The 17609-nt window shown below is 36.1% G+C and overlaps 3 protein-coding genes and 1 long non-coding RNA gene across 4 annotated transcripts in view; 2 read left to right on the forward strand and 2 right to left on the reverse strand.

Annotated features, from left to right (window-relative positions):
* The window catches only part of LOC134678317 (gamma-aminobutyric acid receptor subunit beta), a 555578-nt gene that overhangs the window by 322622 nt on the left and 215347 nt on the right, over positions 1-17609 (reverse strand). The window lies entirely within an intron of this gene.
* LOC134678333 (uncharacterized) overlaps positions 1-17609 on the forward strand; it is a 153039-nt gene that overhangs the window by 106749 nt on the left and 28681 nt on the right. The gene's annotated exons all lie outside the window — the stretch shown is intronic.
* LOC134678314 (uncharacterized) lies at positions 6144-14103 on the forward strand. The gene has a single exon (XM_063536820.1). The coding sequence runs from the start codon at positions 7965-7967 to the stop codon at positions 9486-9488; it is 1524 nt and encodes a 507-aa protein (XP_063392890.1). The 5' UTR covers positions 6144-7964; the 3' UTR covers positions 9489-14103.
* LOC134678313 (glycerol kinase 3) overlaps positions 15262-17609 on the reverse strand; it is a 64275-nt gene continuing 61927 nt past the window's right edge. The window contains exon 8 of the mRNA XM_063536819.1: positions 15262-15557. Coding sequence (XP_063392889.1) covers positions 15285-15557 — 273 coding nt within the window. The 3' untranslated portion in view covers positions 15262-15284. The remainder of the gene's footprint in view (positions 15558-17609) is intronic.

Genomic DNA, 17609 nt, shown 5'->3' on the forward strand with positions numbered 1-17609 from the left:
AAACTGGGACTCTTCGAAGATAAAGACCAAACAAAATTTAAGGGAACATGTACACGAACTGTGGGAGTACTATCGCGGTATTGACTACTGTGAAAATTTAGTTCGTTCTATGGGCCAACGCTTACAAGACGTAGATGATGCTTTTGGCGGCTACACACGATTTTAAAATGTTTAAACATTAAGATATTCACACGTTGTATGATTATTAATATAAGTAATCTTTTTTTTTAATAGAAGTAGTATAACATTTATTTGAAATTAAATCACCTAACTTTACTGTCATAAGTCTTTTAATCAAAAGTTATAGTAGAAACGAAATTATTGGGTATGTAAGTTTTTGATCAACATAAGCAATAAAACCACGTTCCTACATACTTGTGCTAAAAACGTAAAGTCGGCTTCTTTTAAAAATAAAAGCCCCCTAAAGCTAAAAAGCACTGAACTTTAGAGCCGATTTTGATTCCTCAGGTAGACATTTATCCTACAGATACCCATGACAATCCATACAGTTATTCATCGAATCTTATCTTATCTTATGTAAGGAACTTCGGCCCTAAATTAACTTTTATTTAACCTTTTCAACGCCAAAGACGTATATATTGGCACCGCAGGTTCAACGCCAAGACGTATATATATATGTATATATATTACAGGGTGACCAATCCAAATACACTAGCGACTGCTTTAAAGATTTCTCTGGCAACTTATCTGAGCCCTCCAATCATGGCCTGGAACTTGCAAGAGGTAGTTACCTTTTATAGGTCAGATGATACAATTGCTGAAAATTTATCAGCAGCTGATTTCACCAGCTTGTTCAATCCTGAAGAAGCCTTTCTTAAATTATTGTCTGCTGCATTCCAGTATCAGGGTTTTGATCCTAAGGTGGTAATGAAGCAGATGGTGACAAACAGGTTGGCTTATTTGGCTGACAATCCTACTGAGCTCAGATGGGACATCAGCAACACAGAAGGGGACTTTGTTGTCACTAATACTTCAGCTGAAGCTCACATCTTTAGCTCTCAAGGTCCCATGGTCAAGGATTTAGAATTCTTGATAATGGTTTTCCTGATGAGGAGCAATCATTTCAGCAAGATTGCACTAAAGTCTAATGCTGGTCTGGAAGCAATCCTTAACATGCTACAGGCCAAGTATGACATCAATGATGATGAGAGGAACTCAAGGACTGCAATCGGTTCTAATGTCATCACCTTGCCAAGAATTGCAGCTCTGTTGCCTGCTGTTGCAGCCAAGCTGTACCACCTTAGAGTGGCCAAGGAGACTGTGCCATTCCACAGCATTCCAGGTGTGATGGCACATATCAATGGACAACCAGGAGCAGCTGTAGATGGTGATGAAGGCAGGGCAGCAAGAGAGGCCCAAGTCTCTCATGCAATCTGTTGCACACTTCTTCCGTCTCTGCTCTTGACACCCACTACGGTAGACAATAACATTCATGCTATCTGCCTTTATGTGGCCATTAAATTGGATGATGTGATCCACAAGAAGAATAGGGACTTCACTCCCTTGGAGAGCATCCTTACCTATTACAGGGCTGCATATGATTCTGTTGCCACCCCTGGGACCACCAGGATAACCACCCTGAGATATTTGAAAATGGTGGCAGGAAACTCAAGCAACTATGTAGCCCCACTGAAGTCCATCAATGCTGCTTGCTACAACCAGCTAGGAAATGAACGTACTGAGGACCCTCATCATGCTGCTTTGATGGATTGGGCCATCAATGGACCCAATGGGGCCATATAAATCCATTTTTAAAATCCCAGTTTTTAAACCATTTGCTGGGGTCAGTAGTGATTGAACAAAATGGTTAAAATTCTCCTCCCGGTGTCATCCCATCTAGACACCACAATGAAGAAGACAAGATGAACCAGTTATTAGTTTGGTTCAATCTGGTAATCTTTATTAGTAAAAATGGGTCAGTAGGGAGAAGTCTGAAATTATGAGAGATACCTAGCGACATCTGTTTTTAGGAACTATGGCTTCGATTTTAGATTTAATAATAATGGCATTCAAACTTTATATTATATATGTCCTCGACCACAGAGCAAATTAGACCTACGTGCACACGCATAAAGTTCAACTTTGACATTTCGATGACGTGGCGTATGAGCGTTAGCTTTTGCGTTTGACATGGCGCCGAAAAGGGTTAACTTATAATTCTTCAGTATCTATGCATTTACAAAATAACCGGCCAAGGGCGAGTCGGATTCGTCCATTGTTGTATGGGAGCTCCACTTAAATATTTATTTTATTCTGATTTTATTAGTATTTGATATTTATTTTATTAGTATTTGTTATTAAACTTAACGGCACAGAAATACATCGTCTGAAAGTTTTAACTATTTGTGAGATAGATGCAGTCTGGTGACAGACAGACAGACGAACGGACAGTAGAGGTTTAGTAATTGGGTCGGTTTTAACCTTTGGGTACGAAACCCTGAAAATCAAAAATACTGAAAATGGTTAAAATGTAAACATCGGAATTACAGACTCGACATAGCATTGACATCATCTAAACGAACGAGACAAACAGACCATTTGACAGTATGGTACTCTTTTCGACGATTGTCATTATTTGAAATTAGAATGCAGCTTTCAATTGTTTGTAAAGATATTTATTTAGCAGGAGGTATAAAACTGTTTATGTATGGTTGATTGTAAATATTACATTAGATCTTTACATGCAATTTAATTTGGTACATTAAGAGTAAATATTATTCTGTAACTTGTCATGTAAACGAACATAGGTCAGAAAAAGGGGCAAACTACATGGATTAAATAGTGTAAACATATTTTGGGCACATTGTGTGAAAATATAAAACTGTAATATATCACGTAAACAAGTACTTGTCACATTACATGGCAACTTATTTTAATGTAAAGATTTTTTTGTAACTTTCAATTGTAAATATATCTTTGACGTCGACTGTACCTACTTTGTAACTTTTTGAACAATAAAATTTCAAAATCTTCATTTGCATTTTTCTACAACACCTCATAACCATACCTCGCAATCGAGCTAGCAAAACCGTAGCAAATGACAGTTGAATGTAAAGGTTAGCGTTCATATGTCATGAATCATCATCATGACTCATGATAACAGTCACTATTTTTTAAATTTTTAAGTTAAATTTGTGTTTCAGGAAACTAAATTATTAAATTACTTCTTAAATTTTTGTTTATTTGATCTCAATTTGTTTACTCTTAATTTGAAATACAAAATAAATTCTACCTACTTATAACGTAATGATGTGTGTATAGCACAAGGATGTAAATACCTTATTTAGCGTAATGACACGCAAACAGATCTTAAATAATTAATTTAAAACATAGTTTTTGTATTTGACTTAGTAAATACGCATATATGCGTCAACCTTAATGTGCAACTGCTACGGTTTTGCTAGCTCGATTGCGAGGTATGCTCATAACTCATAAATTCTCTATAGTTGTGTTTGCTCAGAGCAAAAAAAAGGTCAACCACGGCGTTGCATGAACAAGAGATTTCCTTTGGCAGGATTGGTCCTTAGGACCCAAGGATGGATTTAAGAAGTGGAGCCACCCAGATTTTTGATGCAGGTGGGGGGTGGGGGCGGGGGGTTTAAGCGTCTGCGACGTTTGAGGTTAATAATTCTTTAAGTTTAGGTTCTAAGTCAAGTTTAGTATCATTTTCAACTAAATCAAAGATGTAGACATAGATTTCATCGAAACCGGTTCAGCGTTTATTGACCTTTCTTTTTTAAGGTATTTTTTTTAAATAAAAACTATACTATGTTCTTCTCCGGGACTCAAACTATCTCTTTACCAAATTTTATCTAAATCGGTTCAGCGGTTATTGAATCACCATACAAATTTCCTCCTCCCTTTTCACACCCTTAAGGGATGATTTTTGAGATTAAAAGGGTGCTATGTTATTCCCTGGGATTCAAACTATCACTGTACCAAATTTTAACTAAATTGGTTGAGCAGTAAAAGCGTGAAGAGGAATAAAAAAAATTTTTTTTTTCATATTTTACGTGTTTTTACTTCGGAATGGTGTCATTATGATATCAGAAATGAATTTGGCACCCCCGATTTATACGGAAACGATACCAAACTTGGCCTAGTAGCTTAAATGATACAATACAGATATCAAGATCAAGTTGAGAGCCCCCCCCCCTAAAAATTTACATCAAAAATCTCGGTGGCTCCACTTCTTGAATCCATCCCTGGGTCCTATTAGGACCAATCCTGCCAAAGGAAATCTCTTGTTCATGCAACGCCGTATGTTAGGCCCAGCACCATCCGCTACTAAGAAGACGCTGTTAAAAAGTTTTAGGTGAGATATCATCATCACCATCATCATCTCAGCCATAAGACATCACTGCTGAACATAGGCCTCCCCCTTGGACCTCCATTCGTACCGGTTGGAAGCGACCCACATCCAGCGTCTTCCGGCGGCCTTAGCAAGGTCGTCCGTCCATCTTGTGGGTGGACGTCCTACGCTGCGCTATCATATAAAAGGAGAAAACTTGAAATAGCCCTTTGATTTTTATACGATTGTAGGTACCTATTTCATTTTACAAAATAGGATACTTACTTATAGGTACAGATCACTACAAAAATGCACTGCTTAAAATTTACCACAAAATAAAATGAAAAATCTGCTGAGCCCATCAACGTGCACACTAGCGACACTGCTAAATCGTGATTATTTAAATTTAACGATAGGTACTAAAAACAGGGGGCCATCAAACTAGTTTTTATGTTGCTGTAATCATTAATCTATAGGTACGTCCAAAGTTAAAACGGCCGTTTTTGTTTTGAGTTCATAGATCGATGAATTCAGCGACATAGAAACTAGTGTGATGTATTCAAAAAAAGTACTTGGGACTTGGGACGACTACTACTGCTACTCAACGGGCTTGGGACTCCCCTCGCCTAGAGGCAGTCCATGCCACACTTATAGACAACAGCCCGGACGACTTTGATCACGCTCGAATTCTGGCAGTTTCGGCCACGAGTCGGGGCATTGGTTACAGGCTCTCCCTTCCAAGGCAATAGGCACGGTTCTGGACCCAAGTAGCCTAAGAATAGCAATAGGCTTGGGTCCAGAATATGTGTTTCCCACACCTGCGGCAAAAGCGTGGACCAGCTGGGCCGGCATGGCCTCTCTTGCGCAAAAAGCGCCGGCCGCATGTATCGCCACGGCACTATCAACGATTTGGTCCGTCGCGCGCTTGCCACCGTCTGTCCCTGCAGTTTTAGAACCAGTGGGCATGGCTAGAGACGACGACAAGCGTCCCGACGGAGCCACGTTAGTGCCGTGGAAATTAGGAAGAGCCCTGGTGTGGGACGCGACGTGCGTTGACACCCTTGCACAGTCCCACATCGGGCTGGCGCTGCGGCCCAGATTCCCAAGCGCCGCAAATACTCGACCTAAGTTAACAACTATGAGTTTGCGGCGCTCGCAGTTAAGACTCTGGGACCTTGGTCAACCGACATGAAGGCATTCATGAACGCTTTGTCGGCGCGGCTGGTCGACTCCACAGGGGACCGTAGGGCTGGTGCTTACCTCTCTCAGCGTATCGCTCTAGCGGTACAGAGAGGTAACGCCGCCAGTGTAATGGGGTCCATGCCGCAGGCCGAACTTTTAGACGGGGCATTTCATTTATGATTGGGTCCTTTATAGGTTTTTTATACTGTATTTATAGGTAGTTTAAATTAGTACTAATTTATTTAATTTTTAATTCTAGTAATATCTAGTTGATATTGTATTGGATTATAATAAATTTAATTATTAGTATTATTTTAATAAACTGTAACTTGTTTCATATTTTAATTATTATACTTATACAAAATACTGTAGGTACGGTCAGCCAAGAAAGTGGTCTACCACTTTTCGACTCTACCAAGAAAGTGGTAGACCACTTTTTTGGCTGACTGTATATAGCGGCCTCTTTTGAGGGTTCCGTAGTTTTAAATATAGCTATGTCGATAAATTTAAAGAATCACGATTATTTAGCAGTGGCGCTAGTGTGCCGTTGATGGGCTCTTAATGTGCTGCTACTTTTTTCCGAACCACTACTTACCTATGTATAGGTAGGGCCTAAAGGAATATTTGTAAATGAAGACCATCATTATAGTCAAAAATATATTTATAATAATAAAAATAACGAATGACCTAAACAAACTTTAGGTGTGGTAAACTGACAATATGCGTCTAATAAAATAAATTGTTCTATAAATTAAATATAAACAATCTTATTAATCATAACAAGATATTGAAAACTCAATATAGTGCATCATTAAAACATACTTGTAGACAAGAAATACTAAGACACGTAAAGCACTACTAACAAATTGTAGCTGCTAATTAGATAATTTAGTAGATGGCGCAGTACTGTGTGATACGTTTTGTAGTATACAGCCTGACAATTTCGAGGGCAACAGTGAGCGAGACATAAATAATCCAAATTGAATTGATTATGACTATACTTATAGTGTCATCATATTCAGTTTATTTAAAACTAAGCGTCTTGGCACTGCTTTATCTATGATACCCGATGACGACTTTGATTTCAAGTAAATATGTAGGTAACGTATGCGGAATAATAATTTGCACCAAGTTTTCATACAAAATTTGGAGACTAAATGACTCGATATTTGGGTCAATCACTTTTTTTTTGTTTTTGTGTGGCACTACTGAACAATCTATTTTTACTATTAAACTAATTAACATATATGGTTTCAAATATGTTCCACATTAAATTAGACTGGTTAATGACAATTGAGTAAAATATGAAATTATACATTTTATAATTTACACAAAATTTATTGGTTTTCTAGGAGACACATTTTTACCTCCATACTAAACTTTCCTGTCACTGCGTGCACATTAAGAGTTAAATACCTTTATGGTGTGAAAAAATCCCACTGTAGCATTTAATGTTACGGTCTGTTCCAACAGACCATTGCGTTTATTATCTTGTAATGCTATGCAAAAGCAAGAAAAATAATCACTTTTTTTAAGAATTACGTTTCAAAAAATGTCACTGTCTATCATAAAAATACTAGTTCTCCCGACTCACCGAGTCAAAAGTAGGCATTGAATGGCGTGATGTCGCATGACCTTGGCTCGACCAATAGAAAACCGACCTGAGCGTCACGTGAGTCGGTCCGCCATTGCAGCGGCAGTTAGTCGCGTCGTTCATTTCGTCCGGAGCTCTGATACAGGTAAGGTGGCTTTATTCCGTTTCTCCTGACTTACTGCGATTTTACGTAATGTTTGTATGATTTTAGTTTAAAACTAGAGTTTGTTACGTGGCACTGAGGTCTAATATTCATGAGCGACCTATTTAGTTTCATCTTTTATTTTAATTATGCATTTATCTGGTATTAACACAAGTTTGTCTCCTGAGTCACCGGTCCCCTAGCTGACTTTTTCGGTGACCCAAGAGACAATCTTGGTAAGCCATGAGACATTTACTTGTTTTGCAAGGTTTGAGTGAATAAAGGTACAATAAGCTATTTAATTGTTACTATTTATAGTACGTAAATGGATCGCCATATGTGCAATATGAAAAAAAACTTAATTTTTGTTTTTCTATTGTGTTTATTACGATACAACTATCATTTAATTTTTCACTGCCTATTTTGAATATATTTTTATGTTAACGTGCTTATTCGTCATAATTAGTTATCTTATCTCTCATGGCTAGGAGGGAATGGACTCTAATTAACACGCTGGCTGGAAATAACGCTTGGTTGGAAACTTATTTTCACGATATTTCTCTTCACCAAAATGTTATCGGTGATTGTTGAATCATTCCGAGAACATGTTTGTACTGAAAAACTAAATGGCACGTTTCACAATCCTCTATTTAAAAGTTGTATGCTCAAATCACCCTGTTACTAATCGCTTTTTATTGCTTGTTTGCTCATACTAATCATCCATTGCAGCGAAAATGCCATTGTCAGCCGCCGAAAAACAGAGACGCTATAAAGAAAAGTTAAAGAAGGACCCGGAGAAATATGAGGAATATAAAAAGAAAAAAAGAGAATGTTATCACGCAAAGAAGAAGTTAGTGAAGGACCTGACTCCGAAAGAACACTATAATGCTAAAATAATATGGAAACTAAGAAAAAAGAATTTAAGGCAAAACAAGAAAAATCTAAGTCGTGTTCTCGAAGTCACACCTCCAAGTTCACCAGTAACTGCACAGGATATTTTGGAAAACAACCCTCAAGAAATGGGTCATATGGAAGAAACTAATAGAGAAGAATTGAGGGAAAGTGAAGAGCTTCATAATAAAACCGTAGACAAAAAGAGGGAAAGAGGCCGAAAGAAAATCCGAAGAGATCGCACAAAATTATACAAAGAAAATTTAAAATTAAAGCAAGAAAACCAAAAACTAAAAATGGCGTCTGAAAAGTATAAACAACGTTATTTTAGACAAAAACGCAAATATCGTAAAATAACATCACATGAAAGTGATGAGGCGAAATACAATATCTTAACAAACGCCATAAAAGATAGATATCAGAAAATTAAGAAAGCCAAAGAAAAGAGACTATTGAGAAGTATTTTTGAAAATGTCGCAAAGCCCAAAAGAAAAGAAATAATGAAGGAAACTCTTGGGTTGACTGGTGGTTTAAGGGAAAACGAAAACATCAAAAGCTTAATACGTGGAGAGAAGCTGTTGAAAAATATTGTTCAAGATTTTTTCCTTCGAGATGACGTATCACGAGCGACTGCGGGGAAAAAAGAAACAATAACAAAGGCAAAGATAAAAGCCCAAAAGAGGTTTCTATTAGATAATATGAAAAGATTATTCAATGTCTTTAAAAAAGAGAACCCAAACACAAAATGTTCATATTACACTTTTACGAAATACAGGCCATTCTTCACCGTGAAACCCTCTGCAGATGGACGAGAAATGTGCTTATGTAAAGTACACGTCAACCCCGTTTACAAGGCAAGAGTTCTTAAACGGAAACGAATAATACCCTCAGATGATTTAAACGTCCTCATTACGTCTACAGTTTGTAACACGGAGAGTCAAGCTTGCATGTATGGAACATGCGACACGTGTTGTCTTAAAGATATCCCGCATGATCTACAAAATGAGACAGAAAATGTAAAGTGGCAAGAATGGGTTCGACAGGAAATAGCGTATGAAAAAAATGGGAAACAAATGAAAGCTATGAAGAATATTAAAATACAGAAAGAAGATCAAGCTAAAGAATTGCTGAGAAACTTTAATGACGAATTGAAAACACTAAAAAAGCATGTGTACAATATTAAAGTACAATATCGCAGTTTTCGACAGGCTGTTGATAAATTGGAGGAATCAGAGATGGTCTTGGTCGCAGATTTTAGCGAAAATTATAATTGTAAGTGTTTTGAAGAAATACAGGCACATCATTTTGGTGGCTCAAGAGAGCAAGTGTCACTACACACGGTTGTAGTTTCACTACCAATAAATTAGATCCCAAACCTAATGTGAATTCCTACTGTACCGTATCGTCAAACTTGTGTCATCAGCCTGCAGCAATTTGGGCTCACCTCCGACCCATTCTTTTAGAAATTCGCCAAAATTATCCGGGAATAAAAACCGTGCATTTTTTTTCAGACGGGCCCTTCAGTCAATACAGGCAAAAGCAAAATTTTTATTTGAGTTCGACAAAAATTTTTGACTATGGGTTCCAGTCAATGACGTGGTCCTTTTTTGAAGCTGGCCACGGCAAAGGTCCAGCCGATGGTATAGGGGGCTATCTAAAAAGAACCGCAGATAATATGGTAGCTACAGGTATGGACATTGTCAATGCAGAAGATTTTTACAATGCTCTGAAAGAACAAAGCAAAATCAAGCTATTTCTCATTACCGGACAAGAAATAAACAGTTTCCAGATACAACTGCCACAAAATATAAAGCCCTTGAAAGGAACCATCAGTATGCATCAACTATTCGCAACTGAAGCAGGTCGACTGCAATGTCGTGACTTAAGTTGTTTTTGTGAAAGAGGATTTTGCCAGTGTCGAAATCCGAAACATTATCAGCCAATTAATGTTGAAGACAACCCTGCACTCAATAACGATGATCCTGACTATGCTGAGGTAGTTAAGACAAGTGGTATTAATGAAGAGCTCAGTTCTGATGATGACGATGACATTCCTCTATGTCAACTTAAGGATGCGAACGAGAGGGTTTTAAAAGAAATAACTGTGTCTGATTTGTGTAAACCTCGCGAAGGAACTTTGTATGATGCAGTGTACACCAATCCGGAACCATGTACTTCGGGGATTCAAGACAAAGAAAACCGATCAGTAAAGTGTGGGGATTTTTTATTAGTAAATGTTAGCGGATCCAAAGGTAAACTTTTCAGATACGTCTGCAAAGTTAACGGTTTAGACGATGATGGCGAAATGCTCGTCATGTTTTTGCGTAAAGTCAAAGGAAAACAAATATTTCGACTGGATCCAAACGATTTTTCATACATTGACCCTAGAGACGTAATAAAAATACTTCAAAAACCGGTAATAACAATTAAAAGACAGCAGGAATATTTTGACTTCAAAAATATTATTAATGTTTTAGAAAAATAAAATAAAATTGTTAATTGTCTTTCTATTGTAATAGATCTGAAAAATCTCGTGGTATTGGGTGTTAAGTTGTGGAGATCACATTCTTATGTTAATTAAAAGTCTGATTAAAGGATATTATTGTTCCGTTTATTATAATTAAGGATCCAAAGATTTAATTTTTGTTATGGTTGATTTATAAAAATATAAATGATTACTTGCTGTGATTATTAAGAACAAAAACTGTTAATAAGTTTTTTTGTGTTAAGTGGCGGAGAGCTTATTCTGATGTTAATTAAAAATCTGATTAGAGGGTAGTATTGTTCCGTTTAGTTTAGTTGATTCATAAAAATACAAATGATTGCTTGCTGTGATTATTATAGCAAAAACTGTTTAGAATTTGTTTTTATTTACTTCAATAATGATAATACATTTTTCTATGGTATTATTTTGTTTCATTTCATTCCCAATAAAGCTGTCATTAATGATCTGTATGATGATTATGAAAAAGGTCTAACAAATATGTCATACGATCATATAAATCAAGCTTGTTCCATTTTAAAATTATCTTGAGTCACCGATTTGTCTCTTGGGTAACCAACTCGTAAAAAAAAGTCTCTTGGGTTACCGTTTTTTCTCTTGGGTAACCAACATGTCACATAAAAATTAACATATTTTTATTTTTTTTGTATGGAATATTAACAGTTTTACTTTAGCTTTTACGATAAATTTTGTTTAAAATAAAGGGAGAATTCAAGTTATGGTGTTTGTTTTATTTGTATAATTGGTTATTACTATTTAAAAGAAAAGTTTTTTTATGTTCTTGTCAACAGTGACTCAAGAGACATAACTAATTGTTGTAATTTTGTACTTATATAATATTTTGCCATAATTTACATGTGTAACTAACAAAAATGTGTTTATGTAAACATTGCAATGGCTTCACTTTTTTCAACATGCTATTTTATTGAGTTATCCATGGTTACACAGGGGACCACATTAAACCTCAAATTATGTTTGTGATCATATTAAACTATGTAATAATCATAAAAGTCCGCGGCTACTCCTGAAATATTAAAGTTCAATATATGTAATATGCTAAAACCGCATAAAAATGTAAAAAGAAGTTATTTTATATTTTGATTTGTTCTTTATCAAAAAACAAAAAAAAGGTGATTGACCCATTTAAAACTTGATATTATCATTTGTTTTCTGTATATCTGTCAAAGTGTTGTACGAATCATTCGATTGTAAGATTTGTGTGAAAAATTATGGCAAATCACGAAGAAATTCGTCGAAAAAACGTGTGATTTTCGCGTCACATATCCAGATTGGCCGAAGTCGAGGATTGTTAAACATTTTACAGAAATGGGGGAGAGCCGAAGGACGGCTTATAAATATATTATCATCCTATTCCCTTCGACATACGGCTACTAGAAATCCAGGTTCGGAAAAAGCCGATACTCAAGGACTCAGAAAAGTTTTCACTGTGATGGCAAAACAGTGAAAAAGTATCTATGTACATGATATGGGCATTGCGAAACAAGCAAGAAAAGTAAAACCCATCGTTGTCCGAAAACTAAAAACTTACACAGAAGAAGAGACTTACAACTTTGGTCAAAAACAATTATTTTATGCAAAAAAACGACGTAGAATGAATTATGGACGACGAATCATATTTCACCTTAGACGGCAATGAATGGCAACTTTTATTTCCAGAACGCTAATGACCCAAATGAAAAATCAGTAAAATATATATGGAGCACACTAAAGGCCCTGCCAGGATAAGCTAAGTGAGTCTGCCCCCAGCGAGTTTTGGCTTGTAATTTTTTTTATTGATTTGTCTTTCTATTAGTATCGAGTATGCCAAATTTCAGCTCCCCAAACTTTATAGTTAAATAAAAAAAAAAACGAAATATGATCTTTCTTCAATATTACATTTCCTAGAAACGCTATAATTCAAATCGGAATGATTACAACCTCTTTAGAGAAACGTACATGTTGCATATTAAATACTGGCCACTTACATTTCAGCTTTTTAAAAGGGTTAAAAAAAACAATAAAAAAAATCGTTTTGCAGCAAAAAGAACTCATTTCGATTGTCGTGCGTTGGGAAAATAAAAACAACGATATGAATTCATTAACAAAAACGACTGCAATACAACGCGTTTTCCGTAAGAAAGTTAAAACGCTATATTGCCTCGCAATAAAAACAATACTTCAGTGTATAAACGAACAATACGATTTTTTTAATAATACGCTTCCAATTTTTGAACAGATAATTGTCAAAAAGGCATCTTGTGCATTTGTATAGTAATTAAATATACCTAAAGCATTTCATGTAAAGATATCTACATGTTCTCCCTCAGCCAAAATTTTGAAAAAAAATACATATTATAGGACGTTGGTGGGTGTATTACCAGTGAAAAAATTGGAGCGGTCTCTAACGTGAAAGTAAAAGAAAAAAAAATCTGAAGAATTTTATTGTATTTTTTTTTTCTATGGCATAATGAAAATATAATTAAGGTCATTTAATCATCTTTATTAAATGTACAATATATGCCAAGCTCGTTAAAATAGGTTGACTAGAAAAGAAAATATTGAAGAAAGATCATATTTCGTTTTTTATTATTATTCAACTATAAAGTTTGGGGAGCTGAAATTTGGCATACTCGATACTAATAGAAAGACAAATCAATAAAAAAAATTACAAGCCAAAACTCGCTGGGGGCAGACTCACTTAGCTTATCCTGGCAGGGCCTTTCCAAAAAAAGTATGTGTGTGGCTTGCGGTGTTTTTTGAATCTGGTTTAGCAGTCATTGCTGAACAATACATGCAGGGTTGTTTGCCGATTGTACGTGATCGTAAAGACGTATACGTTTTCATAAAGAAAACACAGCACAGATGAACTAATGTTGTGTTTTCGCCCGATCTAGCATCCAGCCATTATTCAAAAAAGACCCTGGCTAAAATAGAGGAGCTAGGAATCCCATATGTACCAAAGGATTCAAATCAGCCTAACCTAAACGTACCACAACTTTCCCCGATCGAAGATTTTGGGCCAACCTAAAATGGCGTGTTTATTTGAATAATTTCGGGCTAAAAATATACAGGTTCTAATTTTTTTATAATAATTATTATTCTTATTCTTAATTCGAAAATTTCAATTAGAATTAAACAAAATGCCAACACCGACTTACACAGGCGCCATGGATAAACTGCCAACAAATTGTCGAAAAGCAGCATGCATGGGGCCAAATTACTTTTTACATTAAAATTTGTTAGATGATTGTTATAAAAAATACATAACATGATCGTTATATTAAATATTTTTTTTATTTGATAAGGTTGCACAAATATTGTGCAAAATTTCATTCCGCATACGTTAAACCCTGACTATACTATTGTCATCCACGAAGAAGCACTCAACACCTTCTCAACCTGTACTGGTAGCTAAAGTAACTGTAGAAGGGTGGAGCGCGCCATCGCAAAATCATCTATACTTAGTATTAGGGGCTGTCCATAAATTACGTCATCGATTTTTGATGATTTTCGACCCCCCCCCCCCCCTATAATCATCCAAAAATCATGCTTCGAATGACCCCATTTCCTCCTACTTCATGCTACCGTCACCCGATGTCCAGACCCCCCCCCCCCTAATTTGAAATGACGTAATTTATGAATAGCCTCTTACTCGTAACTACAGAAATTTCCTTATCGCTCAAGAGGAAGAACTAGGTCTAATAAGCATCTAATGTTCCCTCTATTCAAATTTAAAAAAAAATTGCTGTTTGATGTGCGACCCTTTGAGCCTCTACGTATACAGAATTCCATCAATTTGGCCCAACTGAAACGGCATATAGGCTGGGTCATTTAATACCTATCTTCTCAGGCCTCCAAAAATATTTTGGGCTATCGGATTTTCACTATATCAACGGGAATGTTAATGCCATCTATTTATTCATAAAACTACTATGTATATGGTTTTAAAAATATGTATGCGAAGCTTTGGTAACTTCCCTTTCTCTACTTAGTTATGTTTGTATTGCTCATTTGCTATTTATTTCATCTAGAGAATATCGGGATATTTTAATTTTCAACACGGGGACATCTACTAATATTTCCTTTCGTTAGAAAACTTATCATTTTAGAGCTTGCAGTAATCTCAGGGCTATTTTACATATTAATATTCCATTTAATATGCGTTTTTTTGTACAACGTTATCTACATATATCGTTAGACGTTTTAGTTTAGTACTTAAACGACATCACTGCGGGACTAGACCAAAAGACCCATTACAAAGCCTGCTTAACTCGTATCTGACAGGTATATCAATATTTCCAATGAAAAAATGTTTTAATAACTACTTCGTTGATTTGATGGGATGGATGATTATACCCACATGTAGATGAAAAGGGAGCTTTGACCTCTTAATCGTACACTTGGCGCCTAAGACATCTAATACCTGCACACCGCATGATAATTAAATATATATATTTGTATAACCTAACTGATGATAATATAATCCATTTTAACTCCATTTCAACTTTACCTGCTTACTTACATTATTGCAAATATACCTATTCCCTATAAGGCGATACTTAACTAATATATAATGAATATTAACTTTCAACAATGTATAAAAATTTACACGAACAATGAATTATATCACAAAAATATCAATTTCAATTCCAATATAATATTAATTTTGGTCCCATCCTAAAGACCTCTCAACTGCCATTTTCCATTGTTTATACCTCATATCACGTTCGTCATCTGTGATACGTGGAACATAAATGGTACCATCGGTCATAGGTATAGGTGTGACCGGTTTAGAAGCGTCGACTCCCCAATAGGCGACTTGCGCTGCGCCCAAGGCGGTGCTCTCGGTGAAGCCTGCTCTAATAACGTTGATGCCAATTAAATCGGCCTGCATTTGCATGACCAGTGAATTTGACGTCATACCGCCGTCCACCTGGAAAGAAAAAAAGTGCCATAAGGAGGATAAAATATAGATTGCATCTTCGTAAATTGTGTTGATTAATGAATTATATTAATAAAAATTATACGTGTTAAAATTAGGGAAAATATCTATTATTTTAGTGATGGTGCAGCTAGCTGCACAATACAAGAACAAGAAGAATTTCATAAACTTGTGCAATCATGAGAATGGTTTTGGATTAAAACCAGAATGGAATTTTTTCGTCGCCTCTCACGGAAATGTCTTTTGGATGGCGACCGCACATTGTGAACTGTACAAGTGCCTAAGATGAATACTGGACGTCCGAAAACATCACGACTGCGGAAATGGTCTCCAACGTACATGGTACTATGGTTATGGCCAGCGGGCGGAATTGCTCATGGCAAAAATCAAACGACAATAGAGTTGGATCGTTGAATTTTATCGACTTTTTCAGCTGTCGATTTGACAGTTAAACCTAAGCGAGTCAGCGGCAATTAGAGAAGCAAAAAAAAAACTTAAGGACAAAAGATTTGAAAAATGATTTAATTTGTATTAAAGACAGCTGTTTATGTGACGCAATAGTAAAGTTACAAACATCTTATTTATCTGTGGTAGAATCATTTGAGATTCTAGACCATGTGCGAACTATTATAGATTGGAGTGGATCCAATACAGTCAAATAAAACTGGAAAAAGTACTGGACAGGATGCCTGATTATGACACCCTTCGTGACTAAGCCGATTTTATAAAAACAAATAGGAAGATAGCGTAACTGAGTTCAATAAATATGCACCTGTTACATCATCTGAAGATTCTGAAGTAGAATGTTCCTTACGTATTGCTACTAGTGATGTACCGACTATTGATTTGGCCGACTAGCCGACTAGCCGACTAATCGGCGCTCGAATGGCCGATTAGTCGGCCGACTAGTCGGCTAGTCGGCCAGATCATTAGTTTCGTATAAGTTCAGGTGAAAAACAATAGTTTTGCTCCTTTTGTTGCGCTATTCATCATAATTTAGCTTGGCTAAAAGGTGTCCTACTTCACTAAAAGGTTCAAAGACCTATCACAAGAATGTTCGTTCAATTTGTCTTTAGTTCTTTTACTTTGCGATCCTGAGCATACCGTCAGTACAGTTTGTAGGAGGTATTTCCAAGGCTCTATTCCACATACGTAGTCGCCAGTTAAGAACCTATCCCCTGTGGTCAGCGTCTTTACGAGCAACGTGCCCTGACTAAGTCTCTAAATTTTGCAATAACATTAATAGTTCCTCATGGCTCCACCGTTAAAAACCAATAACTGAAATTAAAAAAAAAATCTATCGAATTGGCACATGAAGTTACACGAGAATCAGTTGAGATCGACCTGTAGAGGAAAACATCAGTCCACCAACATACGATAACGATCAAACGGTCAATTATATGACCAAAAGTTTTCGTAGGTATGCACCCTGAATAGGTATTTTAGTAAAATAAACATAAATCATATGGTAAATATTGATTTGTTTTCTGTTTTTCTTTCACTAATAAAGTGCCGACTAATCGGCCATTTTTGCCGACTAGTCGCCGACTAATCGCCGACTACAAATGTGGCCGGATAGTCGGCTTTCCCGACTAGTCGGCGACTAGTCGGTACATCCCTAATTGCTACGTATAAATGGATTTACAATAAATAAAGAACCAGTATGCAGGCTGATAATATGGGAAAAATTATGATCATCATGTATTATTACAGAGAAAACAAGGAAAACGTCATTATTGAAACTTAGGTAAGTTTTAATAATTCAGTACTCAGTTAAAAATTAGTTTCTAAAATTATCATTTTATATTGCGTTTTATTTAAATTTTATTCCGTTATGTTCATATGAAGTCTATTATTGTTTGCTTATCGATTTGAGGTTTAGTTTTATTGATAAATAAATAAATATACGCTATAGGTAAATATTATTTCAGTTTATTCGATAAAATCTAACGTTCCAACTCTATTGACGTTTGATTTTTGCCATGAGCAATTCCGCCCTCTGGTTATGGCAGATCGACGATTGAAGCTATCTGTTATAGCTGA

The sequence above is a fragment of the Cydia fagiglandana genome, chromosome Z (assembly GCF_963556715.1).
Source record: "Cydia fagiglandana chromosome Z, ilCydFagi1.1, whole genome shotgun sequence".
In the NCBI taxonomy this organism is placed as follows: Eukaryota; Metazoa; Arthropoda; class Insecta; order Lepidoptera; family Tortricidae; genus Cydia; species Cydia fagiglandana.

Bases quoted from the DNA above. Each gene is read 5' to 3' on its own strand.
- LOC134678314 (XM_063536820.1), top strand. From the start codon at position 7,965: ATGCCATTGTCAGCCGCCGAAAAACAGAGACGCTATAAAGAAAAGTTA.